This window comes from Onychostoma macrolepis, chromosome 18 (genome assembly GCF_012432095.1).
Source record: "Onychostoma macrolepis isolate SWU-2019 chromosome 18, ASM1243209v1, whole genome shotgun sequence".
NCBI classification, from domain to species: Eukaryota; Metazoa; Chordata; class Actinopteri; order Cypriniformes; family Cyprinidae; genus Onychostoma; species Onychostoma macrolepis.
The window spans coordinates 5,082,908-5,110,152 of NC_081172.1; the positions used below are offsets into that span (position 1 = coordinate 5,082,908).

General features: G+C 36.0%; 1 protein-coding gene across 2 annotated transcripts in view; it reads left to right on the plus strand.

Annotated features, from left to right (window-relative positions):
* vwf (von Willebrand factor) overlaps nt 1-27,245 on the plus strand; it is a 45,218-nt gene that overhangs the window by 3,954 nt on the left and 14,019 nt on the right. Inside the window, exons 6-38 of one of the 2 annotated variants that reach the window (XM_058752365.1) lie at nt 1,654-1,775; nt 1,867-2,083; nt 2,186-2,308; nt 2,640-2,751; nt 2,872-2,918; nt 3,561-3,697; nt 3,793-3,931; nt 5,029-5,129; nt 7,851-8,046; nt 8,309-8,524; nt 9,648-9,888; nt 10,624-10,718; nt 10,869-11,023; nt 11,820-11,923; nt 12,042-12,180; nt 12,263-12,397; nt 12,479-12,625; nt 13,638-13,778; nt 13,878-13,976; nt 14,088-14,244; nt 14,977-15,132; nt 15,226-15,361; nt 16,793-18,207; nt 19,669-19,779; nt 19,862-20,005; nt 20,106-20,249; nt 21,356-21,520; nt 21,633-21,679; nt 23,130-23,307; nt 23,624-23,838; nt 23,919-24,108; nt 25,333-25,662; nt 26,884-27,131. In XM_058752365.1, coding sequence (XP_058608348.1) covers nt 1,654-1,775; nt 1,867-2,083; nt 2,186-2,308; nt 2,640-2,751; nt 2,872-2,918; nt 3,561-3,697; nt 3,793-3,931; nt 5,029-5,129; nt 7,851-8,046; nt 8,309-8,524; nt 9,648-9,888; nt 10,624-10,718; nt 10,869-11,023; nt 11,820-11,923; nt 12,042-12,180; nt 12,263-12,397; nt 12,479-12,625; nt 13,638-13,778; nt 13,878-13,976; nt 14,088-14,244; nt 14,977-15,132; nt 15,226-15,361; nt 16,793-18,207; nt 19,669-19,779; nt 19,862-20,005; nt 20,106-20,249; nt 21,356-21,520; nt 21,633-21,679; nt 23,130-23,307; nt 23,624-23,838; nt 23,919-24,108; nt 25,333-25,662; nt 26,884-27,131 — 6,302 coding nt within the window. The remainder of the gene's footprint in view (nt 1-1,653; nt 1,776-1,866; nt 2,084-2,185; nt 2,309-2,639; nt 2,752-2,871; nt 2,919-3,560; nt 3,698-3,792; nt 3,932-5,028; nt 5,130-7,850; nt 8,047-8,308; nt 8,525-9,647; nt 9,889-10,623; nt 10,719-10,868; nt 11,024-11,819; nt 11,924-12,041; nt 12,181-12,262; nt 12,398-12,478; nt 12,626-13,637; nt 13,779-13,877; nt 13,977-14,087; nt 14,245-14,976; nt 15,133-15,225; nt 15,362-16,792; nt 18,208-19,668; nt 19,780-19,861; nt 20,006-20,105; nt 20,250-21,355; nt 21,521-21,632; nt 21,680-23,129; nt 23,308-23,623; nt 23,839-23,918; nt 24,109-25,332; nt 25,663-26,883; nt 27,132-27,245) is intronic. The other variant, XM_058752366.1, reaches the window with a different exon arrangement.

A 27,245-nucleotide genomic window follows, 5' to 3' on the forward strand; every position in this document is an offset into this window, starting at 1 on the left:
CATACAACAGCGAACAGTATCAAAAGGGGCTAGACAAGAGAGGTAATCCACAACGTAAGCAAGAGTCCAGGCAGGGGAACACAATCCTAAACAGGCAAGACTAGGGAAACTAACAAGGCTTTGTAGGGCAGCGATAATGCATACAATACTCAACAATGAGGCAGAGAAAGTCCATGGCTTAAGTAGGCGGTGAAATGGGAATCAGCTGTGTGTGATCGGGTGTAAGCGTGTGATTGGCTGCAGCTGAGTGTAATGAGTGCAATGGATTGTGGGAACTGAAGTTCAGTGTAAGTGTAACGATCTGTGTAGTGTAAGAGTCCATGTGGTGAGCGAGTGACCTCTGGAGGAGGGTGAATGGAAGTTCATGGACAGGATTCGTGACACTCATGTACAGTATCAAGAAATAGACATAAGTACTCTATATGTGAAATATATCTAAATAATAATAATAATAAAAAATTATAGGGATGTCACGTTAACGCATGCAATTAATCAAAAAAGTTTAACGCGTTAATATTTTTTAACGCAAATTAATCGTTTGATAAGGTTTGACCCCAACTTCTTCCCGTCATCGCAGTGCGGAAGGTTATCTATCATTGTGTGATGAGGGTACACCTAACCAGTGTTGCCAGGGTAACGGCACAAGTGGTTTATTTTGAAAATACAGTTGCAGGAAAAATTACAGAGCTGTGGGTTGTGGTTTTTTGGGGCTACTTTTATAATGTACCACGACCGTCCAAGGTGTATATAGACAAATAAAAAATAAAATAGATAATTTTACTAATGTGTATTATACTTGGAATGTATCCCTGGCAACTTAAGAACGGTGAGGCGGTTGTAACAACGTGAGTTTCAGCAGAGCACACATGTTAACACAGCAGAAATAAACATGACAACAGCCAATATAGATTATATAAGATAATAAACACATGATTAAGATAGGATATGGTCTGTATGTGATTTTCTTGAGTTGAATGTGTACATCTGAAATGCTAATTTATGCAACGCTATAAAAGGCTATAAATAGCATATTTTAACAACAGTAAACGACCAAATTCCACATGTGATCGCAAAAGGAAGTTATTACAAACACTCGACGGTGGTTTGAAGTGAGTTCTGAGTAAAAGTGCACTATTAATCTCATAAATTGTCTTATGAAGCATGATGCTAATATTAGCTCTAATGCAGCTGCAGAACAGGTCCAATTCTTCTTCATAATGCATTTTGTCATAATACTTCACATATGGTCACAAGAAATGTTTTGTTGTATTTATTTAGAAATACTTTTGATAATAGTTGGGTAAATGTATACTGGGATTGAAGCGATGTGGCTTGGTAAACGTTTTATTGCCAGTATAAAGGCTGATAATGGCTGAATAAAAACAAAAGAATAATAAGGATTATGTCTCATACCTGGCGGAGGTGTGAAAGGTTCTGTTTCCTTAAACTAGTTTGTCATGCATTTCTTTTTCAACACATTTACGTAAATCCTAGTATTTTAAAATTGTGATTAACGCGATTAAATTTTTTTAATTGATTGACAGCACTAATTTTTTTCACATTATTGCAATACAAATAATAACAAAATATTTCAATACTATTTATATATGCACAGTATATAGCTTCATGAGATTTAAAAATGTGTGTGTTCAGGTTTTCTGACAGATGATCCATATGACTTTGCAAACTCCTGGGCCATGAAAGGAGCTGATGAACCCTGTAAACGCGTCTTTCCGCCGTCTCAGAGCTGCAACAGCACCGGAGAATCAGCTAAGGTCAGACGCTCTCATGCAAAACAAAAACAACATTCGGTGTGCCTTATCATAGAGATGTCTCTGTTTCTGAGCGTGTATGCGTGTGTTTCAGGATCAGATGTCATGGTGTGAGGCCATGAGCAGCTCTGCACTCTACCTGCGTTGTGCTCACCTCGTGGATGCGGCTCCGTTTGTGTCCGTGTGCGAGTCTGATGCCTGTCACTGCAGTACAGGAGATGAGTGTGTGTGCCAGGCCATGCTGGAATACGCCCTCACCTGTGCCAGTCGTGGCATACCACTGTCCAACTGGCATGCACAGAGCCAGTGCTGTGAGTAATACATACATACTCACTTTCACAAATGTATAAATACAATTCACATAAGTAAGTCTGATATTGACTGTGTGTAAATGTATGTTTCCATTTGCTCAGCCCCTAAGTGTCCTATTGGCATGGAGTACAGTGACTGCACCCCGACCTGTTCCACTTCCTGTCAGAATGTAAACATCCAGGAAGTCTGCAAGGAGGAGTGTGTTGATGGCTGCAACTGTCCAGGTGAGAGAGATATCGGTTCACCAATCTAGAAGAATTTATACAGTAAAGTCTATATATAAATTTATATAAGATTGCATCAGAGAATATACACACACACACACACACTATATATATATATATATACACACGTGTGTGTGTATGTATATATATATATATATATATACTGTATATATATTCTCTGATGCAATCTTTCACGATTTTGCTTTTTAGATAAATTTATCTTTAGATATTTTTACTGAAAAACAAGTCACAGATACTGACCACAAATGGTTATTTTTGTAGTGTGCTCAGTTTCCTGCTCAGTGTTGAATGTGTGAAATGTGTGTGTCAGCGGGTAAGGTGCTGGATGGAGATCGCTGTGTTGACATCTCTCAGTGCTCCTGCACGCATGCTGGACGCCGATACCCTCCTGTTTCCTCCATATCACAGGACTGCAACACATGGTGGGACACACGCACACAAACACAAACACATATGCACACATTACAAAACAACGCATTCAAATATGTCTGGCTGCTGAATCTGTACACATTGACTTAAACTTAACTTACCTTAACTTTTAGTGTCTGTCGCCATGGATCATGGGAATGCACCAATGAAGAATGCCCTGGTAAATGTGAATTTGGAACTATTACTGCAATTTAATGTCAATAGCTCCATTCTAATAAGAAATACAAAATATCCTATTTCACCAGGAAATACGTCACATTATGACACTAAAATATGTAGGAAATGCAGCTTAATGTTGACATTAAATATTTCTGAATGCCTCAATTAGCAAACATTGCTATAGTATTATTTTATTATTATTGATATACTGTATGTTATAGATACAATATAGTTACAATTATATAGTTTTTGTCAATAGTTTTTTTAATATTTTGAATTAGAATATAATAGATTTTATAGGCCTACTTAATGTTATTTTAATATTATTATTATTATTATTATTTTAATTTGATTAATTTTGTAATATTTAGTTAATTTCTTTTTAAATATGTCCATATAGCCTATGTTTTTTTTTTTTTTTTTTTAGTAATTTGTATTTATTGGTTTATTTAGTTTTATTTATTTTATTTAAGTTAAACTAAACGAACATGAGAAATAGTGATTTTGCAACTAGCTGAAATACTTTTTTTTTTTTTTTTCAGTTCAAGTTTATTTAGTTTTATTTAAGCGAAAATGTTTTTAAATTTTTTTAATTGCTACAAACATTGTTTTCTAATCACTTTCTTGCTCTGTCTCTCCTTAGGGGAGTGTCTGGTGACAGGACAGTCCCATTATAAGACCTTTGACAATAAATTCTTCACCTTCAGTGGTATTTGTCAGTATCTGCTGGCTAAAGACTGCCAGAGCAACTCTTTTTCTGTCATCATTGAGACTGCACAGGTCTGAAATCTTCCCTATGGTATATATACACTTGTGCTTTATATACACTTTGTGCTTTTAGGCTGTGTGCTTATGGTTGTACTTTCCTGTTTAAGTGTGCTGATGACCAAGATGCTGTGTGCACACGATCAATTACACTGAGGTTCCAGGATCTGGCCAATCAGACAGTGCGCCTCAAGCATGGGGGTGTGGTCTCTGTGGGTGGAATGGATGTGCAGATGCCCCTAATTAATGGTCTGTCAGCATGAAATACAAAGAATGCATACGGGTCATTCTTCAATTGGGGTGGCAAATGAGAGGCAGAATTTGTAAAAATGCTTGTTTGTTTTTTTCTAATAAAATATATTGCTATGCATTTAAAATTAGTTTAATATGCTATATCCATTCAAATGAAAGCTTAAGAACATTTTGATTTTTAAATAATTTCAATCAAACACTGGTGACAAAGCCACTTATGTCTATGTCATTTTGAAGTGACACCACAGACGTAATTATAACACCACAGACTTTATATTGCAAGTTACTATAAGCTCTGTGGTGTTACCAGAAAATATAGTAACACCACAGACAGTAACACCACAGACAAATCGGCATAAATCTAGACTTTTCTAAAATGGAGGCTGCCATCATGATGATTTCAAGATCAGGGGACATTTTGTACATATTAATAACTATGTATTTACCAAAATTTTGATTAAAATATGTAAAATCTGCAAGTTATCGTCATAACACCACAGACACTAATAAAGTGCGACACATGAAATTGTCAGAAATGTAGCTAAAATTAAGCAAATTAATAAGAAAGAATGTACTCCTCATGCACCCCTCAGATCAACCAGCACCTGCGATGACATTTACACACAGGAAGTAGTCCAAATAGCATTCCATACAACAAAATATGTATTTTTTAAAACAATTTAATAAAATTGTACATGTTAAATAAAATCTATATTCACAATATAACTACTTTATTTGTGTTAAAATGTTATATTGTTGCAGTTACATTCCATGATACCTCTCTAAGGTATGGCGGGAACATCCATATTTTGTTACAAATGCAATCTCTCAAACTCAATTAAATATGTGTTTTAAAACAAAAATGTAACTATTAATAGTGCACAAATTGTGTTTACCCTACAGAATACAAACATGCAAACATTTTATAATTTATTGGTATTTAAATTTATTTCAACTGTTGTAAAGTAGAGGGACACCACTTGCCGCCGCAAATGAAGAATGACACATACACAGAACATACAGAAATACATGGACAGTTGTAATGTAATAATACTTAAGTAAAAATAATAAAGCAGCATTGTGTTTGTGTGTAGGTGCATTAAGAATCCAGACTACTGTGTTTTCATCTGTGAGACTGCGTTATGGTGATGATCTACGTCTGGATTGGGATGGCAGAGGACGTGTTTTGCTCAGGGTAAGTGTATCCAGCTGGAAAAACCAGGATATACCAGCTTAACATGGTCAAGCTCAACCAGCTCTAACCAGGTTAAAGGAAAAGTTTACCTAATAAATGAAAATTGTGCCATCATTAGTGTTGCTATTGTTATCAAAAACTAAAACTAAAAACTTGAACTGTTAAAAAAAAATGTAATTGGTAATTTGAAAAATGCTGAAATAGAATAAAACATATATATTAGATGAAAAATGTAAAATTACATGAAAATCAGAAAATTTGCTTTGCCAACTAACTGAAATAAAAAGTTCAAGTACAAAAATGACTAGAACTAAAATTTAAATAAAAAATAAATTACAGCTAAATTAAAATTAAAAAAAAAAAAAAAAATCACAAAAGCAACTAAATGGACCCTAAAATAAAAAAAAAGAAAATATAAAAATAAAAAGTAATTCAAAATATGAATAAATAATATAATAGTAATATATATATATATATATATATATATATACAAACACACACACTACTAAAATAAGACTAGTCATAAAAGAATATTCTGACATCTTTATTCCACAGAATAAAAATTTATGTTGACTAAGGCTGTCAAGCTCCTGAGAAATGAGAAAAAAGTAGTGCATATTACTTGTGTGCTGTATTTCAAATCTTCTCAAGTCATATGATTGCCTTGTGTGAGGAAAAAAACTATTTTTTAATTGTTTTATATAATAATAATATACAGGTGCTGGTCATATAATTAGAATATCATCAAAAAGTTGATTTATTTCACTAATTCCATTCAAAAAGTGAAACTTGTATATTATATTCATTCATTACACACATACTGATATATTTCAAATGTTTATTTCTTTTAATTTTGATGATTAGAGCTTACAGCTCATGAAAGTCAAAAATCAGTATCTCAAAATATTAGAATATTTACATTTGAGTTTGAATAAATGACCATCCCTACAGTATAAATTCCGGGTATCTCTTGTTCTTTGAAACCACAATAATGGGGAAGACTGCTGACTTGGCAATGATCCAGAAGACGAACATTGACACCCTCCACAAAGAAGGTAAGTCACAGAAGGTCATTACTGAAAGGTGTGGCTGTTTACAGAGTGCTGTATCAAAGCATATTAAATGCAAAGTTGACTGGAAGGAAGAATTTGGGTAGGAAAAGGTGCACAAGCAACAGGGATGACCGCAAGCTTGAGAATACAGTCAAGCAAAGCCGATTCAAACACTTGGGAGAGCTTCACAAGGAGAGAACTGAAGCTGGAGTCAGTGCATCAAGAGTCACCACGCTCAGACGTCTTCAGGAAAAGGGCTACCAAGCCACTTCTGAACCAGAGACAACGTCAGAAGCATCTTAACTGGGCTGTGGAGAAAAAGAACTGGACTGTTGCTCAGTGGTCCAAAGTCCTGTTTTCAGATGTAAGTAAATTTTACATTTCATTTGGAAATCAAGGTCCCAAAGTCTGAAGGAAGAGTGGAGAGGCACAGAATCCATGTTGCTTGAAGTCCAGTGTGAAGTTTCCACAGTCAGTGATGATTTGGGCTGCCATGTCATCTGCTGGTGTTGGTCCACTGTGTTTTCTGATGTCCACAGTCAACGCAGCCATCTACCAGGAGATTTTAGAGCCTGTTGACAAGCTTTATGGAGATGCTGATTTCATTTTCCAGCAGGACTTGGCACCTGCCCACACTGCCAAAGGTACCAAAAGCTGGTTCAATGACCATAGTGTTACTGTGCTTGATTGGCCAGCAAACTCGCCTGACCTGAACCCCATAGAGAATCTATGGGGTATTGTCAAGAGGAAGATGAGAGACACCAGACCCAACAATGCAGATGAGCTGAAGGCCACTATCAGAGCAACCTGGGCTCTCATAACACCTGAGCAGTGCCACAGACTGATCGACTCCATGCCACGCCGCATTGCTGCAGTAATTCAGGCAAAAGGAGCCCCAACTAAGTATTGAGTGCTGTACATGCTCATACTTTTCATGTTCATACTTTTCAGTTGGCCAAGATTTCTAAAAATCATTTCTTTGTATCGGTCTTAAGTAATATTCTAATATTTTGAGATACTGATTTTTTACTTTCATGAGCTGTAAGCTCTAATCATCAAAATTAAAAGAAATAAACATTTGAAATATATCAGTCTGTGTGTAGTTTCACTTTTTGAATGGAATTAGTGAAATAAATCAACTTTTTGATGATATTCTAATTATATGACCAGCACCTGTAATGTCATATTTACATTGGAATACATTCAAATATTGCACCTCATGACACATTGGAATATTGTTATGGACCACTTGTATAATAACTGTGATATCAGTGTTTTCTTGTGATTTTTTTTTTTTTTTAAAGCTTTTAAGGCCTCTGTTTCCATTTATTTGCATTGTATGGAAAAGAGCAGCGTGAACATTCTGCCAAACATCATCTTTCAGTCACCTAAACCAGTTTGATTCAGCAAACGATCAGTTTTGACCATCCAGAAATTCTGTAAAACAATCTGCCACTTTAAACTGGTTTTAGCTGGAATTTCCAGCAGTCAGGATCAGATGTCATGTGTCTGAGAATGCTGGGAGCTTTAGGCGCTGAAAATAATGCATAAATACTTGTACATAATAAAGAGTCTGTGTGTGAAATGCCGAATCTGGGACATGTATCAAATACTCCCGTGCTGCAAACCTGATATGTGAGCATATGCGTGTGTGTGTGTGTGTTTGCAGCTAAACCCAGCCTATGCTGGGAAAACGTGCGGCCTGTGCGGTAATTATAATGGTAACCAAGGAGACGACTTCTTAACAGTGGGCGGGCTGGTAGAGACGCGCGTTGAAGGATTCGGGAATGCATGGAAGATGAACGCAGACTGTGACAATGTTCAATTGCAACCCTCAGATCCCTGCATTTTAAACCCTAAGAGAGGTATACACACTCACAGACTCATACAGATGCAAGTATATGAACAAATATTCAAAATCAGGGGCACCACATGTCAAAGTTTAAGAATTTTGCATACAAAACACTAATAATGGCGGTTACAGACCCGTGAAGATGCATATTTATAGACTATAAATGCACTTGTAGGAATTTGAATGCCTGTAAGTAAGATGTCATGATTTATATATGCACTGAACACCAGAGGGCAACACAGACCATCAGGTAACGTGTCGTATTGTGTCTACAGTGCGTTTTGCAGAAGAGGCCTGTGCCGTGCTGCTCTCTGTGAAGTTTGAGCCCTGTCATTATGTGGTCAACCCAGAGCCATATGTGAAAAACTGCCGCTATGATGTCTGCTCCTGCGCAGACAGCCAAGAGTGCCTGTGCGATGCTGTTCACAGCTATGCAGCCGCCTGCGCAGCCAAGGGAGTGCTAGTCAACTGGAGGGGACATGGATACTGTGGTATATCTCATTCTGTCTGTTTAAATGCCATATAAAATATTTTTTTTCTTCGTAATTTTTTTTTTTGTATTTTATCTTATTTATCACTACAAATGTATCATCATTCTGAAATTGAGATACATTTACTTGAGAATAGAAGATGATATGTCTTGTTTTCTGAAATATATATGATTCCAAATTAAGCAAGTTTTTCTGCCAGTGTGGTAAGATTTATTTTCAAATTATTACATTCATTTTTTTTAAATAAATTAAAATTTCCCTAATTTAAATATATAAAATATATTTAAAAATTTACATTTTTGAGTTACATTTATTTTTCTTGCATCATTGGCAGATTGGCAGATATTCTCTAATTTAAATATATGTGACCCTGGACCACAAAACCAGTCATATGGGTACATTTTTGGAAATTGAGATTTATACATCTGAAAGCTGAATAAATAAGCTTTCCATTGATGCATGGTTTGTTAGGATAGGATCCTATATGGCTGGGATACAACTATTTGAAAATCTGGAATCTGAGGGTGCAAAAAAATAAATATTAAGAAAATCGCCTTTAAAGTTGTCCAAATGAAGTCCTTAGCAATGCATATTATTTATAATCAAAAATTAAGTTTTTCTATATTTACAGTAGGAAATTTACAAAACATCTTCATACATGATCTTTACTTAATGTCCTAATGATTTTTGTATTGTTGGCTATTGCTACAAATATACCTGTGCTACCTAAGACTGGTTTTGTGGTTCAGGGTCACATATTTTTAAATTTTTTGAATTACATTTATTTTTCTTACCCCATTAGAAGATATTTTTCTTGTTTTAAGTATAAAATTACCAATTTTTTTATTATAATTATTATTTATTTTTTTAATTCCAAGAAAACAAGTTGACTCATTATGCTTCTAAAGTAAATGTATGTTGATTTAAGAATGTTTAGATATTTGTACTGGAAAACAAGACAAAAATACTGTGTAAGAAAGACATTTTATGCAGTATAATAACACTGCAAAACAGCTGAATAAACATACTAAAAATGCATAAAGGTTTACATAACAAAAGTCAATGGAAGGTCTCCATCAGGACAGAAGACCAAACGTGTGTGTTTGTGTGTGTGTTTGGGCAGAGCTGACCTGTCCGGATGACCAGGTGTATGAGGTGTGTGGGAGCGTGTGTAAACAGACGTGCCGCTCTCTGTCGCTGCCTGACAGTGATTGCAGTAGCTTATGTGAGGAAGGCTGTTTCTGCCCCAGAGGACTGCTCCTCAGTGACGCCGGCGAGTGTGTGCCCCCCGAACATTGCTCGTGCCACCATAACGGAGAGATCTTTGAGCCCAACGACATGATTGGTGACCATCACTCCATCTGGTTAGCAGGAAAAAACATCACAATTATTTATCATACAGATGCACATGAGCTTTCTTTGGTAGCCTGGCGTTTGGTCAAGCACCGGTGTCTCACAGAACTCATAATTCATTATTATATTTGATATTAAAAAATAAAGTATGTACATGACACAGACTACAATATTATGTCAGCTGTCTTAATCATATTACTAGTAACCAGAATATTGGTCATACATACTGTATGTACAGATAAACTGATAAATATATAAAATGCATTGTATGTATATATATATGTGTATTTATATATATATTTATTTATTTATTTTTTATTTATTTTTTTTTTTTCGAAAGGAAGTAATACTTTCATTCAGCAAGGATACATTAAATAGTTCAAAACAGACAATGACTTTAATATTGTTACTAAAAATATATATTTTAATTCTATTTGCACTTTATAATCATCAGAAAACCTGAAATAATTCTGACATTATCCACAAAAATATGAAGCTGTACAACTGTTTTCAGCATTAATAGTAGTAAGAAATAAAATGACATTACATTTTATAATTTATTAAAATAGAAAACAGTATTATTGTTTTTATTGTATTTTTATTAAATAAATGCAGCCTTATTGAGCATAAGAGACTTTATTAAAAACATACTATAAACATTTGTTGTGTGTGTATATACGCGTGTCTATATTTATTATTGTTTTAAATATTATTGTGTTAATGTTTTTCTGTCTGTGTTTTTGTAGTGTATGTGAGAGTGGAACCATGCAATGCACTTCTAATGAAGCCACTGGATCTACTCTGTCTGACCTCTTCTTTGATGAACAATCTTCTTCAAGAGGTATTCCTCCTCACGCTCATATCTCTGTGCACTTCTAAGGGAGCACAATTGCACTTGAACACATCAGAGACACACAAGTGGACAGAATATTGTCGAGTGGCTCAGACAAGTACATATAATGAATTCTTTGAGTGTGTGTTTCACGTGTAGGGCGGCGCTCTATCTCTTGTCCTCCTCCGCTGCAGCGGTTTGAGTGTGAGAGTGCGAGGGATGCTGGGATAGAGTGTGCCAAGACCTGCCAGAGTCTGGACCTGGAGTGCGTCAGTCAGGGATGTGTATCTGGCTGTATGTGTCCAACTGGAACAGTAAGTGAGAGAGTCAACACTAGGAAACACCGTGATGAACATGACATTTCTCTCACGGTTTTTATTTGTTTATATTAATGAAACTGAAATTTATTAAAATTAAATGTACTAGCCAGGCCTTAAACACAATTCATATCAGATGAGCTTCACTATTGTTTCACAAATTTTACTGTTTTGATAAATATTTCTGAAAAGATACGATACCATTCAAAAGTCTGAGGTCAGTAAGATTTTATTTATTTATTTATTTTTTTTATAAGAAATTAAAACTTTTATTCAGCAGGGACACATTACATTGACCAAACATGACAGTAAAGACAATTATAATGTTACAAAAGAACTTTTAACTCATCAAAGAATACTGAAAAAGTTACACGGATGAAGTTTCAACGGTTTCAAATTGATAAAATACATTAAATTTTAAATTGTAATAATACTTCACAATATTAATGTTTTTTAAAATGTCTATATATATATATATATATATATATATATATATATATATATATATATATATATATATAAATACAGCCTTGGTGAGCATAAAAGACTTATTTCAAAAATATTCCCACAAAATTTTTAATGGTACAGTACTTATGAAAAATATAACTGAAAAAGCACACAGAGTGCAGATCATTATACGTCAACTTCCAGTGTCTTAAGTTTGATATTACACATAAAGTGCTTACATGACACATATTTGCAAGTGAATTTGAATGGAATGATATGCAGCTTTATAATCTATTATCCTTTTGAAGCTATAAAAAATCAGGATTGATTTTATGGCTGTTTGCAGGTTCGACACAAAAAAGAATGCATTCCACAAGACCAGTGCCCTTGTTACCATAACAACCGTCCCTACGCCTCAGGACAGAGCATTAATGTGGACTGCAACACCTGGTAAATCAGCCAATCATGCTCACCCTGACACTGTCATGTCACTTTGTTGCGAACATCAGCTGACAAGTATTATCATTCAGATTATTGATTAACAATTGCATTTCCCTTTGTGTCCCAGTGTTTGTGAGAAGCGTCAATGGAAGTGTACGCAGCGTGTGTGTGACGGTGTGTGTCGTGTGATAGGAGAGACACACTACATCAGCTTTGATGGACTCAAGTTCTCCTTTCCTGGACCTTGCCAATACATACTAGCTCAGGTAAAGCCACTATCCTCGCTCTCTTTCCTCGTCTGTCCCTCATATTCACCTGTTTTCCCTTGTTCTTCTGTCTGCCGAGCAGGATCACTGTAACGGGTTGGACGGCACGTTTAGGGTTCTGGTGGAGAACTCTGCTTGTGGGATCGCAGGCTACCGCTGCAGTAAAAGCATCACAGTGTTGTACATGGGAGGACTGATTGTCATGGAACACAACGAAGTAAAATAAACACCTTTCATCTTCACATCATGTGCGAAGTAAAGCATACAAACCTTTCTCTCTCGTCTTTTTCTTCTGCAGGTGAGGATGAAGAAGCCTGTGTTGAAAGAGACAGCGGTTGAGATTGTGCGCTCTGGACAGTATTACATCATCCTTCTGGGTAAACTCATCTCCATCACCTGGGACACAGGAACCCGAATCTCACTGCAGATCAACGGACAGTACATGGTAACACACACACACACACACACACACACGGTCATGCACACACACATCTGTCTAGCTATCCAAATGAGCACATATCATAGACTTTCATTTTCATTTTTAATGAAATAAAAAGTTATTTATGAATAATTTCAGCATATCCCCAAAGTGAGTTTTTGTCATATTTAGCTAGTTAACCCTAATAAAATAATTTTAAATTAAAAATTATTTATTAATCAAATTTTAATTAACACATTTTATCTTTTTATCTTTAAGCTCAGTGTCCTCAATTAAAGTGAATTCTTGTCAGATTTATTAAGAGGTAACAAAAAATATAAGAGTTTAAAAAGGGTTAATGAATCACAATTTATGAATAAAAATTATCTTTGAACATCTCTCCAAAGTGAGTTTGTGACATTTGTGAATGAAAATGTTTTATGAATCAAATTTTATTAAGAAAAATTATTTATGAATAACTTATTACCTTTGAGCTTGTCCTCAAAAGTGAGTTTTCACCATGTTTATCAAGTTAACTCTAAAAAGTAAAAATATTTGTATATTTAGAAATGATTTATGAATCCAAATGTATTTATAAAATATGATTTACTAATTATTTTTACCTGGGTTTTTGTCAGATTTTTTGTCAGATACTAGTTAAATTTAAAAAAAGTTGAAAATGATAAAAACGTACAAATATTTTTATATATTTAGGCATATCATTTTTTAGTTTTGAACATGTCCCCAAAGTGATTATTTGTCACATTTAGCAAAAGGTACCCTAATTAAATAATGACTAGAGTTCAATATTCATTTATGAATCAAAATGTATGAATTAAATATGATTTATGAATCATTTACACCATTCATCATGTTCCCAAAGTGGAACAAACCCAAGTTGCTCCCATAGTACAATGAGAGTTAATTCCTAAATGAGAAAAACACACACATACATTCTCTGCTTACACAACTTGATTATCTATGGTGAGAAATTAAGAATAAGCTTAAAATATTTTTGAGAGTGTGTGTTTTTTTTAAGGGGAAAGTCTGTGGCCTTTGTGGAAATTTCGATGGCAGTCAGAATAATGATCTGTTGAGCAGCAGTAATCAGATGGAGGTGGACGCTGCAGACTTTGGAAACTCCTGGAAAGTTCGACCCAGCTGTGCTGACGCTGTTCCGGTGGGTTCATGGCATCACAACCTAAACTAGAGTGTCTTCCTACAGTAACTCAGAACATAGAGCCATCAAATGACCTTATATTTTGATGCCTGTGTGCAGGTTGTGTCTCAGTGCAGCACAGACATGGTGAAGCTGGTGACGGTGGAGCAGTCCTGCCGTGTGCTCACCAGCACCATCTTCAGGGAGTGCAATAGCATGGTTGGTGACATTTATACTCAACAGTCACAATTAAAATGGTGAAAATACATTGCCAGGTGGTCATTACTCCTATTGCTTACGCTTTTTTACTGATTTCTCTGACTGTGTCAGGTGGACCCGGAGCCGTACTGGGACATCTGTACTCAAGACACATGCTCGTGTCCGTCTGTGGGTGATTGTGCATGCTTCTGTAACACGATTGCCGCGTACGCTCACGAGTGCGCTCAGAAGGGACTGGTGGTGAACTGGAGGTCCAACGACTTGTGCCGTAAGATTAACCACTTATTTACTCACCCACATGTCATTTCAAACTTCTGCAGAACACAAAAGAAGATATTACTGTAGGTAGAATGTTCATATTCCTTTGTACAATATGGTTATAAAAGCTGTCAAGCAGCAAAAAGACCATAAAAATACCATAAAAGTAGTTCAAATCAATTGTTCACAGTGTTCTAAGTCTTTTGAAATTGTTAAATAGCTCTGTGTTCTGAAAATATCATTTTTATTAATAACAAAGCAAAGGTCAGTATTTACTCCCTGGCATAGATTTTCATCAACAAATAAAAATAAATAAATACATAAAACTCTCATAGTCCTATAATACAATAAATTAAATGTATCAAATGTTTAGTATTAAAATATATTTAAAAATTTTTAATCATTTTAGCATTTCCACAGAGTGGGTTTTAGTGATAGTTTTAGAGTAAAATAATTTTAAATGAAATTTTATTAATAAACAATTATGTATGAATCATTTTTATCTTTGAGTTATTTAAAAAATATTTTAAAGTTATTTGTATATATATAATTTTGTAAATAATTAATTTAAATACATAAAAACGCACTAAATAACTGTAAACTGTATAGGCCTAAATGCAATGAAAAGTATCAAATGTTGGCAAATTTCTGAGTCGGGTGAGAACCAGTTCTTATTGTTGGGTAAACTAACACTTTAATCACACTGTATAACAGTGTGTTGTAACTGACTGTTTATTTACAGCCCTGAGCTGTGAGGAGTTGAATAAGGATGCAGGGATGGAGTGTGAGTGGAAATATAACGCCTGTGGAAGCGCTTGCCCTCCCACCTGCCAGCACCCTGAGCCTCTGAGCTGTCCCGTCACATGTGTGGAGGGATGCCATGCTGTCTGCCCACCAGGTAGCGCCAATTCACACATACTTGCAAGTAAATTGACTTCTTAGACTCCCAGTTCACTTTCATTCACACATTCTGTCTGCTTCAATCCCTCAGGACAAGTTTTAGATGAGGTGCTGAGGAAGTGCGTGGAACCGTCACAGTGTCAGATGTGTGTGCATGACGGAGAGAGAATCTCCCATGGAAAACAGTTCATCCTTAACCATGGCGATCCTCATCTCTGCCAGATATGGTACGCCACGTTCTGTTTATAATCTCCATCACTCATTGTATGTAGTGTGTGGAAGAATCTCACAAAGAAAAGTTTTAATCTCAAATTTACATAAAAGCAAATCATTTTTACATTATTTTCATGATTTCGTCACAAATTCTCATTACTGTAAAGCAAAAATATAATTCAATAACATTCTCTGGAATGATAAATCATGAAGTTTAAATATGTATAAGTAAATTGCATTGTTTAAGATATAATATTATGTACATTTATATACTATTATAATGTTAATTAATATTTATTTATATTTTGTTAGTTTGTATCTTATATTTTATAGTTTTCATTTTAATTTCAGTTTAAGCTTTAGTAATTATATTATGTGTTTTTGTCATTTATATTTGTTTTTATTTTTTACATTTCTATTTAGCTTTATTTTTTATTTAATAATTTAATTAAATTTCAGTTTTGGTTTTAGTCATTTTGGTACATTAATTTTACACCACACATTTTATTTCAGTTAGTTGCCAAGGCAACATTTCTTTCAAGTGTTCTTCTAATATTTTTATTTTATAAAAAATATATAAATGTATTCATTTTTATTATATCTTATATCAATTAACAAATGGTTTTCAATAGTTTGCTATCAATAACAGCACAGATATACACACAAGAAAGTTCCTTCTGGTTCTGGTACACACAGACATATTATATTACTAATACATAGTATTATTTTTATAATATTAATATTTATTTTAGATTTTAAATGTGTACCATTTTTAATATTTATATATATATATATATATATATATATATATATTCCACATTAAAAATTAGAATTGTGGAGGGGAAAATGTGCCTAGTTGACATTTGCAAAGAGCTTGATTGACAGGTGATCTGACCAATCATAACGCCAAATCAGCCATCTTGCCCGACAAACAAATCAGACAGGAGAGTAGATTATTCGGTGGACTTAAACTTGAAAAATTGTGTGTATTGACATCTTTCCACGGTTGAAATAAAAATACGTTCTGATGTTCATTCATGTTCATTTCGTGCTTTAAGTAAATATGAAAAAACGATTGGTTCACGTGCCACTTGAACTGAGGCGCTAGTGATCTGTCACGACACATTAAAGAGCCACAAAACTGTATTTATTGTATGAATTTCTTAAAAAATGACAAATTGTTTAATACCAGAAGTAAGCTGGTCTATCTTGTGCTGTCTGTGATGTATTTTTTACTGCGTGATAACATGGTGTGTAGTGTGAGAGCGGCATGGCTTGTCGGACATAGCAACAGTAACTAAGGAGGGCAGGTTTTTGCGAAGGGTCAATTGTCATGAAAATAACTGTAAACATATCATTTTTATAATACATAAAAAATATATAATTTTTTTTCTAAATGAATCAATTTAAGTGTATAATATTGTCATGTTTGTTATTTTTTTCAGTCACTGTGAGAGCAACACGTTGACATGCGGCCCGTGTCCTGTAACTGGTTTGGCTTCCACACTTGCACCAGCCACCATCAGCAACACCCCCACGCCGCTCCCGTTTTCCACCCCGGTGCCTGCCGACGCCTGCGACAGAGCGATGGACCTGGCCTTCCTCGTGGACGGCTCCTCTGCTCTGAGTGAAGAAGACTTCGGCTTGGTCAAGCTCTTCATCCTCCGTGTGGTGGAGCGCTTCCGTATGGGTTCGGCCCACACCCGCGCCACGGTCCTGCTCTTCCACTCCGGCGTGAAAAGTTACGACATGCAGGTGCAGAAGTGGATCTTCAAGAAGACAGTGCGCGAGCTGCGTTACAGCGGAGGCGATGTTGCGTTCATGGACGAGGCTATTAAATATCTAGCGGTCTACATTTACGATAAAAACAAGCGCGAGCACGCGGGCCGCGTCGCTATCTTGCTGACGGCGAGCGCGAATCCTCGGCCCATGCGTAGTACTCAGCGTCTGCTGCGTAAGAAAGACATCACCATCCTCACAGTGGCGCTAGGGCCTGACGTCAACATGGCACAGGTTAATGAGATCACGAAAGCCACACCCAGCAGTCGCTCATACGTGGTGAGCAGCGTGACGGAGCTGGACGATGAAGCTCTGGCCATCACAGACTATCTCTGCACTTTGGGATTGGATCCTGAACCCCCAAAGAAACCCTTTACTACAAAATCCAGCACCACCCCAAAACTCACCGCCGCCACGATTCCTCCAACCGCTGCCATTGTGACCACATTTCCCAGCATTCCCAGCCCTGGAACAACACTTCCTCCACCTACTGTAACAACATATGAGGTCGTCTTCCTGTTGGAAAGCTCAGATGCAGTGGGCGAAGAGGGCTTCAATAAAACACGTGATGCATTGATCGACGTCATTGCTTCGCTTGATCAAAAAGAGGTGGAGAATCTACGGATCACGGTGATGCAGTACTCCTTCACGGTGACTGTGGTAATCAGCCGCATGGAGCTGCAGAACAGGGAGCAGGTGCTGCAAAGAATGCGACAATTACGTTGGGCCAAAGGTGCGGAGGTCAACACAGGCCATGCCATTCGTTCCATATACGAGACGGTTACTACAGACACGCTCAGTAATACACCAGACCAGATGGTGTTTCTCATAACCCAGAGCCCTCCGACGGACATCATTCAGAGGCCTCCGAGCTCCACTCATAAGAAAGTGTATCCCATTGGGATCGGCCAACAGATTCAATACGAGGATCTGGCACAGTTGAGCTTCCCAGATGAACCGATCATGCTGGACAATCCCTCGGATCTTAGGATACTTCGGCCCATGCTGATCAATATCAGTAAAACCATCAGAAGGCCTGTGTTGCCCACACTGCCACCGAGAGCCACGCTGCCCCCTTCAGGTCAGATACAACAGCGCTACGCTCTTTTCGTATACTGTCACCTTCTAGGGCTGCACCATTTAGGGAAAGAAATTAATTGCAGAAAAAAAGCTCTAGGTTTGCTGTTCTTTTTTGTAGGGCTACACAATTTGGCCAAAATATTGTGATATATCAATATAACTGTAAAATAAAAATTAATCATATTTATGATTACTATATTATTACTAAATTAAAATATTATTAATATTTAATTAATATTAATCTAACAATAAATAAATAAATAAATGTGTGTATTATATATTTTAAATAATATTTTTACTCAATTTCTACTGAATGGAATAACCATAAAATTTACATTTTATATTATATATATATATATATATATTATATATTATATATAATTTTTTTATTATAAATTTTTTACACACTTTTAAAATTAGGCTACAGCATATATCCAGGTTTTCCAAGACTGGGGGAACCCTGGTTCTTCAAAGAAAAAAAATTGTTATAAAATCAAATAATATAATATAATATATAATATGGTCCAGAATATATATAAAATTATATATTATATTTAATATATCAAATAATATAATCTTGATTTTTACTTAATTTAGCTGTTTTTAATTATGTTTTGTCTTTTTTAATTAATTTTTCAAAAAAAATTAATTAATTTTTAATTAATTTTAAGTCATCATATATGCTTTCTTTTAAATTGCGTTTATTTTCCATCGCTTTCTATTTCACTGCAAGCTGTTTTTATCTCAGTTGTCAGATTTGTTATTGACTGAGTGTGACTGCTGTAATTTCAAAGAATGAAAGCTAAAGGAACAGTGAGGCAGCAGAGAGAGTGACTGCTGTGGAACAATTAAATGGAATGATGTAATTCTCTCAGTGTGGAAATTGGCTGGCAAATGATACAGAAACATGCTGTTGTACACAAAATGATCAAAAATGGATTTGGATCAGTCAGTGGCTACTGCTAGCCTGGACATACTGCTCTTAAATGACATATACACTAGTCTATTAACACCTAACTCTCTTAAAGTGTCAAAATGACTAATTTCAGATGATATATCAAATTATCTTACACATTTTTGGTGATTCTTTTTTATATAGTAGTGAACACATGACAAATTGTGCTGGCTTGACTATCCGACTGTGACTGTCAGGAACCCATGAAGAACACCTTAGCAACCATCTACCAACTTCCTAGCAGCTATGCAAAGCTCCCTATCAGCTACCTTGCAAATACTTAGAAAATCTCTCTCAGAACACCCTAGCAACCACTTAGAACACCTTAGCAACCATTTATCACTTTCCTAGTAACCCATGAAAAGCTCAAGCCGATTTTTTTGATTTTGTCATTTCTAGCTGTTGAATGCAAAGAGTGTCAATGCATGGATGCTTAAGGAGTGAATACATATGCTTTCTCTGTTCTTCTATCTGTGTGTGTGTGTGTGTGTGTGTATGATTGATCAGTGCCATGTTCAAAGCCCATGGACGTGCTGTTCCTGCTCAGAGCCTCTTCTGATAACCAGTTTGAAGACTTGAAAACATTTGTGAGAACCTTCATAAAGAGCACAAATATCGGTAAGTCTCCATAAGACTGATTTTTTATTTTGTGTATACATTTTAATGTTTACTTCTAGAGTTGTACTTATGTGTGTTGCAGGCCGCAATGACACACAAGTGGCGGTGATGGTGTATGGGGCTAAATCAGCAGTTGCAGTCACATGGAGAGATGAACAGACAGAAGACACCCTTCTCAAGCTTTTAGAAACCTTACAAAGCAAGACAGACAATAAACCAAGACTGGGTAAATATGCTGCGAAGACACAGCAGGTACAGTACAGCCTGACAGCTAAAATATATGCCACGCTACATACATGTGGGCGTTCCTTCCTCTGTCTCTGCAGGAGCTGCTCTGCGATTGGCCGTGCAGACAGCCGTTTCTTCCACCAGCGGGGGACGGATGGGCATCCCTAAAGCTGTGGTTATGGTGGTGACTGACAGGTCAATAGACTCGGTGCAAGAGGCAGCAAATGAGGCTCTGACCGCTGGTGGGTGAAATTGTTTTACAGCTTTATCAATGCACTCGTTTAAGTGCTCTTTATAGTGATGTTCAGGGTTCAATAGAAATGCAACATCTGTGGTCCATTGTTGATTTCCACTCGAATTTATACTCCCTCAGACTGTAAAAACAAGCCTGTTTACAGTAATGCATGGGACAAGATATTCTAGATTTAAAACCAAAACCGTGCAGTTTGTATTTTTGTTTAAAATATTTTACTGAATGCATGAAATGTGATTTATTTATAAGTTGTAAAGTTAGAGATGAGGAAGTCAAAATTAATTAATTTCTGTGTTAACCGATGTCTTTACTAACCTTGGACACTCTAGCAGCCACCTAGCAAGTAAAAGTACATTAGAAAAAAATAAAATAAAATAAATAAATCTATGGGGCAAGTTATTTCAGATTTAAAAGCAGAACTGTTCAGCTTATTTAGTTTTAAACAAGCTTGTTCGGTTTTATTTCTTTTCTCTGTACAAGTTGAAATTATTTTCTGCTGTAATCAAAAGCATGTCACTACAAAAATACAATCTAAATCTATTTTGAGAATAAAATCATAGTGTTTTGAAAAAATAACAGGATTTTCATGAGAATAAAAATTGCAAAGTTTAAAGTTGTACCATTATGAGATGAATAGCATTATTAGATTAAAGTCATGAGAACAAATTCATAAGGAACGTAACATCAAATTGAACTGCAGTCAGAAGCCGGTTGCTACTTCAGATTGTACAAAAGAGGCAATTTCCTGAATGTCTGTCTTGTTCCTTCTCATGAATAAATTCAATTTCCTAGATAACCGCTCCATTGTCCTCATACTAATGATAGTTGGTGTTGATGCAGCAATAGACCAAGGTTTTCTTAGTTAGTAAACCCTACACTATGATATAACTAAATGCACCACATATGTTTCTTGCATTTATAAAGCTGCTGACTCTGTGCTCTACTCCTATTGCTGCCTTTTTCCAGTAATATTTTCTTTTTTTTTCTAGAAACATCTACTTTATTTAGACAATATTATGCATTTAAAGTCCTACTTTTATGATTTTATTCTCATAACATTATGACTTACAAGCAGCACATGTTTGTTGTATACAGGTGTGTCAGTGTTTCCTATTGGACTGGGTAATCAGTATGACCAGACTGAACTGAGCACACTTGCGGGACGGCATGCTCAGGACAACATCATCCGGCTCAGCAGCACAGAGTACCTGCTTGCCATGGCTGCCCTCGACCAGTCGTTCACCGACAAACTCTGCAGGGGTGAGACTCGTGTACACACTCACACAGATAACACAATAAAACAGGAATACTGTAGCAGTTTGATTATGATGGTGATGATGATGATGATGATGATGATGATGATGTCCCTCAGCGGGTCCTCCTGGAGTGTGTGTAGATGATGAAGGGAATGAACGGAAGGTGAGCTCTGTTTTTTAGGAGGATCTCCCATGAAAGACCTCAACTTTACAAACATCAGCTTCTAATATTCTACCATTCAACCTCTTGATTGAGAAACAATCCATCTTTCACTGGATCTCGGGATCTATAATCTCTTTCACTGGATCAGGCAATCTGGACCAATAACATCATCTGTCAAAAACCCTTTAAGCAACAGCTGCTCACTAACGACTCATTTAATATAAAGCTAGTAACATATTCTGTAAATGTATGCAAACATGAATGCTTGGCCAATACATTACATGCATGCATGGTTCACATGCACTTTTGGGTGATAATGGCAGTTGCTAACCTCTGAACTCAAGGGGGCGATAGAGTTACATTTAAACGTTAATGCCATTAAAGCTCAATTTAATGTTAGGTAGTTAGGCGGTTAGTTATAAATGTCAACATTTGAACCAGCTTGCTTTTAAAGAGTCTGTTGGCACTAGTGTCCTTAAAGAGAAAAATGACCACTGAGGGCAGTACATGCTAACGCACCCTTTAGTGCAACATTTCAGAAAACAACTAATGCATACAGTAGCTTACATAGACAGAAGTGTTTGCGTTCACTTACTTGCATAGAGTATCTTTTAGCCTACCTAGGGCTGCACGATTTAGGGCTGTTTGGAGCGTTTTCTGAAATTGCAATTAATAATGCGATAAAACTCTGGTTTATAAAGTTCCAGGTTTGCGGTGTCTGTTTGTAGAGTTGCACAATTTGGCCAAAACTGTTGTGATTATATATCAATATGACTATAGTAAAAAATAATAATAATAATAATAAATAATCGTATTGTATTGTAAAATAATTATTTTTATTATAATGATTATTATTATAGATTAAATATTAAACAAAATAACAAATATTACTTTCATAATGTTTCACTGTAAAAAAAAAAAAAAAGCATTTAAGAAAAATGATATAATAATTATTATTTTATTTTATAGTAAAACTGTAATATTACAACACTAGTATTTATGGATGTCTTAATTTCTTCATTTTCAAATGTTAAACCATCAAGCTTTTATTTGGGTGAAATACCGCAGTATCAGTTTATAAGGACTTTTCTTCACGAGTTTGAAAAGATAGTTGTTGCGTGTTGCATTTTCAAATGCATGTTACAAATGACTCAAACACAGAGAGGATGCAGCGATGGAGTTCGAGATGGTTTTACTTTGAACCAAGCCACTCTGAGCCACTGAAAACACTGGTTCATGAGTTGTTCGTGTATAAAACAACACAGTGCTGCACTTCACTCTGAAACACACAGCACATATACTGTATGTAAATAAATTGCAGCCTTTCTGACTTGTTATTTTCACTTAGCTATTGTGATTTCGGGTTTAGCGTCTACCGCAGACTAACAAAGGCTCCTGATGTTCTGGATTGTACAACGAAGTATCTATTCTGATTATTTCTTTCCATCAGCCCGGTGAGACATGGCTGTTGCCAGATGGCTGTCACTCAGTGCTGTGCAACCCATCAGGAACGGTAACGGTGCAGAGCCACCGCATCAACTGTGAGAAGATGGAGCCTCCCGTCTGCAAAAACAACCTCCCGGCCCTCCGCTACAATCACACCTGCGGCTGTACCTGGACCTGCCCCTGTACGAATACACACCCTCTCTATACAACAACCAATCCTGTTACGAATCTCACATTCAGAACCAGTACATCACAGAATACAATGCACCACACCTTTCCTGTGTAATATCACCTGCGTGTTTCAACAGTTGTTTTCTTGATTCATATGATTGGACTGTCAAAAATAGTAATTTTTACTCAATCTTGGCTTAAAAATGCAAAATAACTAGTTGAAACTGAATTAAACATGCACCGAAGCCAAGTGACAACAGTTTAGAGTATTGCTGTTTAAAACGTAGAAAATTGCATACTTCAACATGCATACTTTCATTCCTACAGGTAGTTGCATGGGCAGCTCCACCAGTCACGTTGTGTCATTTTCGGGTGCGGCTCTAAAGCTGAGAGCCGCTTGCTCCTATTTGCTGCTTCGCTCAGGAGGGGCGGAGCTAGTGTTGTATACAGCTGCCTGTCAAAGCTCGCCCAATCAGATCTGCATGAAGAGTCTGGAGTTGAGGGAGGGCGGGATGAGTGTGGTGCTACAGGATGACATGAAGGTTGATAAATTGCAAACGCATGCAAAGTGAAAGAGTTCACTAAGTTAGCAGAGAGGGTCAACATGTTGTCTGTATTGCAGGTGACTGTGGGTGGTGTGATTACCGCTGTTCCATTCAGGAGTGAGGGAGTGACTGTGACACAAATTGGTGCAATACTGCACCAGCTGAGATCAGAGCAGCATGGATTCACACTCACCTTTACTCCCCACAGCAATGAGTTCATGGTCAATATGGATATCTCCATGAAACCCAACACCACTGGCTTATGTGGTAAATACACTTCCTTTAAGCTTACGACTGTAGTTTTTTTAGTTTGGCTGTGTCATGTTGTGTGTTATTCCAAATTAATTATTCTAAAATTCATTTAAATTTCCAAAAAATATTTAAGATTGCATGCAAAATGATCAAATTCAAATTTGAAAAATTATTGAATTATGAAATGGGTATGAAATTCTCATATATATATATATATAGAGAGAGAGAGAGAGAGAAATTATCATATAAATGAAATGTTCATATATATATATATATATATATATACTGTATATGAAATTTAAAAAAAAAGTTTTAACATTTGTTAATACAATTTTTTATTTATTCGTAATCATTTGGGGTATTATCATTTTATATATATATATACTGTGTGTGTGTGTGTGTGTGTGTGTGTGTGTATGTATGTATGTATGTATGTATATATATATATATATATATATATACATACATACATACATACATACACACATAAGAAGTTTAATTCAATCATTAAATATTTATTTCTTAATAGTTATAGAATTATACTTGAATTTAATAACTGTATATTGAAGTATATATATATATATATATATACATATACATACACACACTGTGTATATATAGTGAAAGTGACGTGACATGTGGCCAAGTATGGTTACCTATACTTGGAATTTGTGCTCTGCATTTAACCCATCCGTGCACACACACAGCAGTGAACACACACACACACACACACGGAGCAGTATACTGCGGCGCCTGGGGAGCAGTTGGGGGTTTGGTGGCTTGCTCAAGGGTCTCACCTCAGTCGTGGTATTGAAGGTAGAGAGAGTGCTGGTTATTCACTCCCCCCACCTACAATCCCTGACGGACCTGAGACTCGAACAAGCAACCCTTGGGTTACGACTCCGACTCTCTAACCATTAGGCCATGATTGCATAAATATATATATATAAATATACACACACACAAATGTTTATTTCTTCAAATGTTTCATTTTAATTTAATAATTTATTTAAAAAACTAATAAAATGTGACTATACCGAATTTCTTTGAACTGCAGATACTCTTCCTGTCATTCTAATTTAAAGTCCAATACAACATCCTGTGGGGTGTGGCATTCCATGAAACACCCGAATCGAAATAAGGCCATTTTTTTACACTTTCCTAACCTCTCATACAATTTTTCCCAACCACCCATTGCGTATGTGTGTGATGTCCATAACGTCCCCGTCTCTGTCTCAGGTTCCTGCTCTGATGATCAGACGGGTCTGGTGTTATCTGACGGCCGTGTGACCACAGACCCTGACGTGTATCTGAAGGGATGGGCTCTGAGCGAGTGTGTCCAGCATCAAGAGGTTCAGTCGTGTGCCGCGGGGGTGGCAAAGGGCTGCGATGTGTTAAGATCTGAGGTGTTTAGCCGCTGTCACGCGCTGGTCCCCCCGCAGGACTATGTGCAGATATGCCGGACCGTGGCCTGCCAGCCTAATGCGGTGTGTGACCTTGTTACCGCGTACAGCAGCGTGTGCCGTCAGCAGGGAGTGTGTGTGGACTGGAGGACGCCCACCCTCTGCCGTGAGTCTTCTGTGATTAATGAGTCATGAAGTGAAGCCGCGAGGACTCTGCATGTCTAAGTTCAATGAGATGGTGGTACTTTGATCAGCATGCCTGAGAAAGAAAAAACAGGAGTTACTGCAGATCTGTGTGCTGTAATGAAAGTCTCAAGCTTGAAAGAAATTTAAAGTGGAAGCATACATCATACAGCATACAGTGGCTGGTATTATGGAATAGTTGCCCCAAAAATGAAAATGATGGCATTATTTAATCACCGTCATGTCGTTCAAAACCTTGCTGTAACAACTACAAAAAGAGACATATTTACACAGATCTTGCTATCCAACAGCAGTTCATAGTGACCAAAGGACAATAAAATACTGTACAAGTACTATAGTTTTCTGAAGATATACTATAGATTTTTGTGATAAAGACTTTTAAAGATTTTTTTGAGTCATTAATCACAGATAATCTTCACCTCTTTTAAATTAGTATTATTTCTATACTACTTTATAGTATTTATTAATAATTTGTTAGCTTTTATTATATTTATGTAATTTAAAAGTTTTGTCATTTTGTATATTTTTTTAAATATTATTTTAAATATTTCTTTAAATATTTTGCTTAATTTGTATTTCTTTTAGTTTTAGTAATTTTAGTACTTCATCTTAACTAAAAGAATTTATTTAGTTTTAGTTAACATCACTGCTCTTTAGTTTAAAAAAGAAAAATAAATATTATAGATATTAAAAATATATTATAGATTAAAATAAAATAAAAAACTAAAAGAATTCATTAAAAATGTTTAAGATAAAATAATCCTTTCAAATAAATAAATAAATAAACAAGTTTGAAACAACATGAAGGTAAGTGTTTAGTGATCAGAATTTGAGATAATCAAAATTTATCCCCTTATGGTGTTCAATTAATCAGTGTACATTATTCTGAAAAAGAAAATGGTTTCATGATGTAACAACTTTCTCGACCTCCATTTCTCCAATTTTCCTTTCTGCGATTCTAACCAATCACACAAGTCACATGACATGATATCCAAACATTTATTCTCCAGATGGACAAAATCTCTCCCCACATTATTTCTTACAGTATATTCTTGTTTTTAACTGGAAAATGTTGCATTAACAGAATTAAATATATTGTGAATGGCATTTTATGTCATTAATAATTTTGTGTTCTACTTGAATACAAAATACTTGAATTTCCCATTTTATTTTCTGTGTGTAGCCATGTCATGCTCAGACTCAATGGAATACGCTGCGTGTCGAACCGGATGTTTGGAGCAGTGCGGACGGAGCCAGTTCAGTCCTGGTGACATGATGGGTGATGGTTTAATGAAGGGCAATGGATCAGTGTGCTTGAACACTCCCACAGAGGGCTGTTTCTGCCCTGAAGGGTCCGTGTTAATGGGAGATAAATGTGTAAGCAAAGACACCTGCAGCCAGTGTGTGGACCACCATGGGAAAACCCACAAGGTATATTGATTTTACCATTTATTAACTGCCTACCATTTATCATGCCTTTATGATATTGCTGTTGCCACCACTTTACAAAACCAATAAGCCTCTGCCAGTCTCATGATCCTGGTG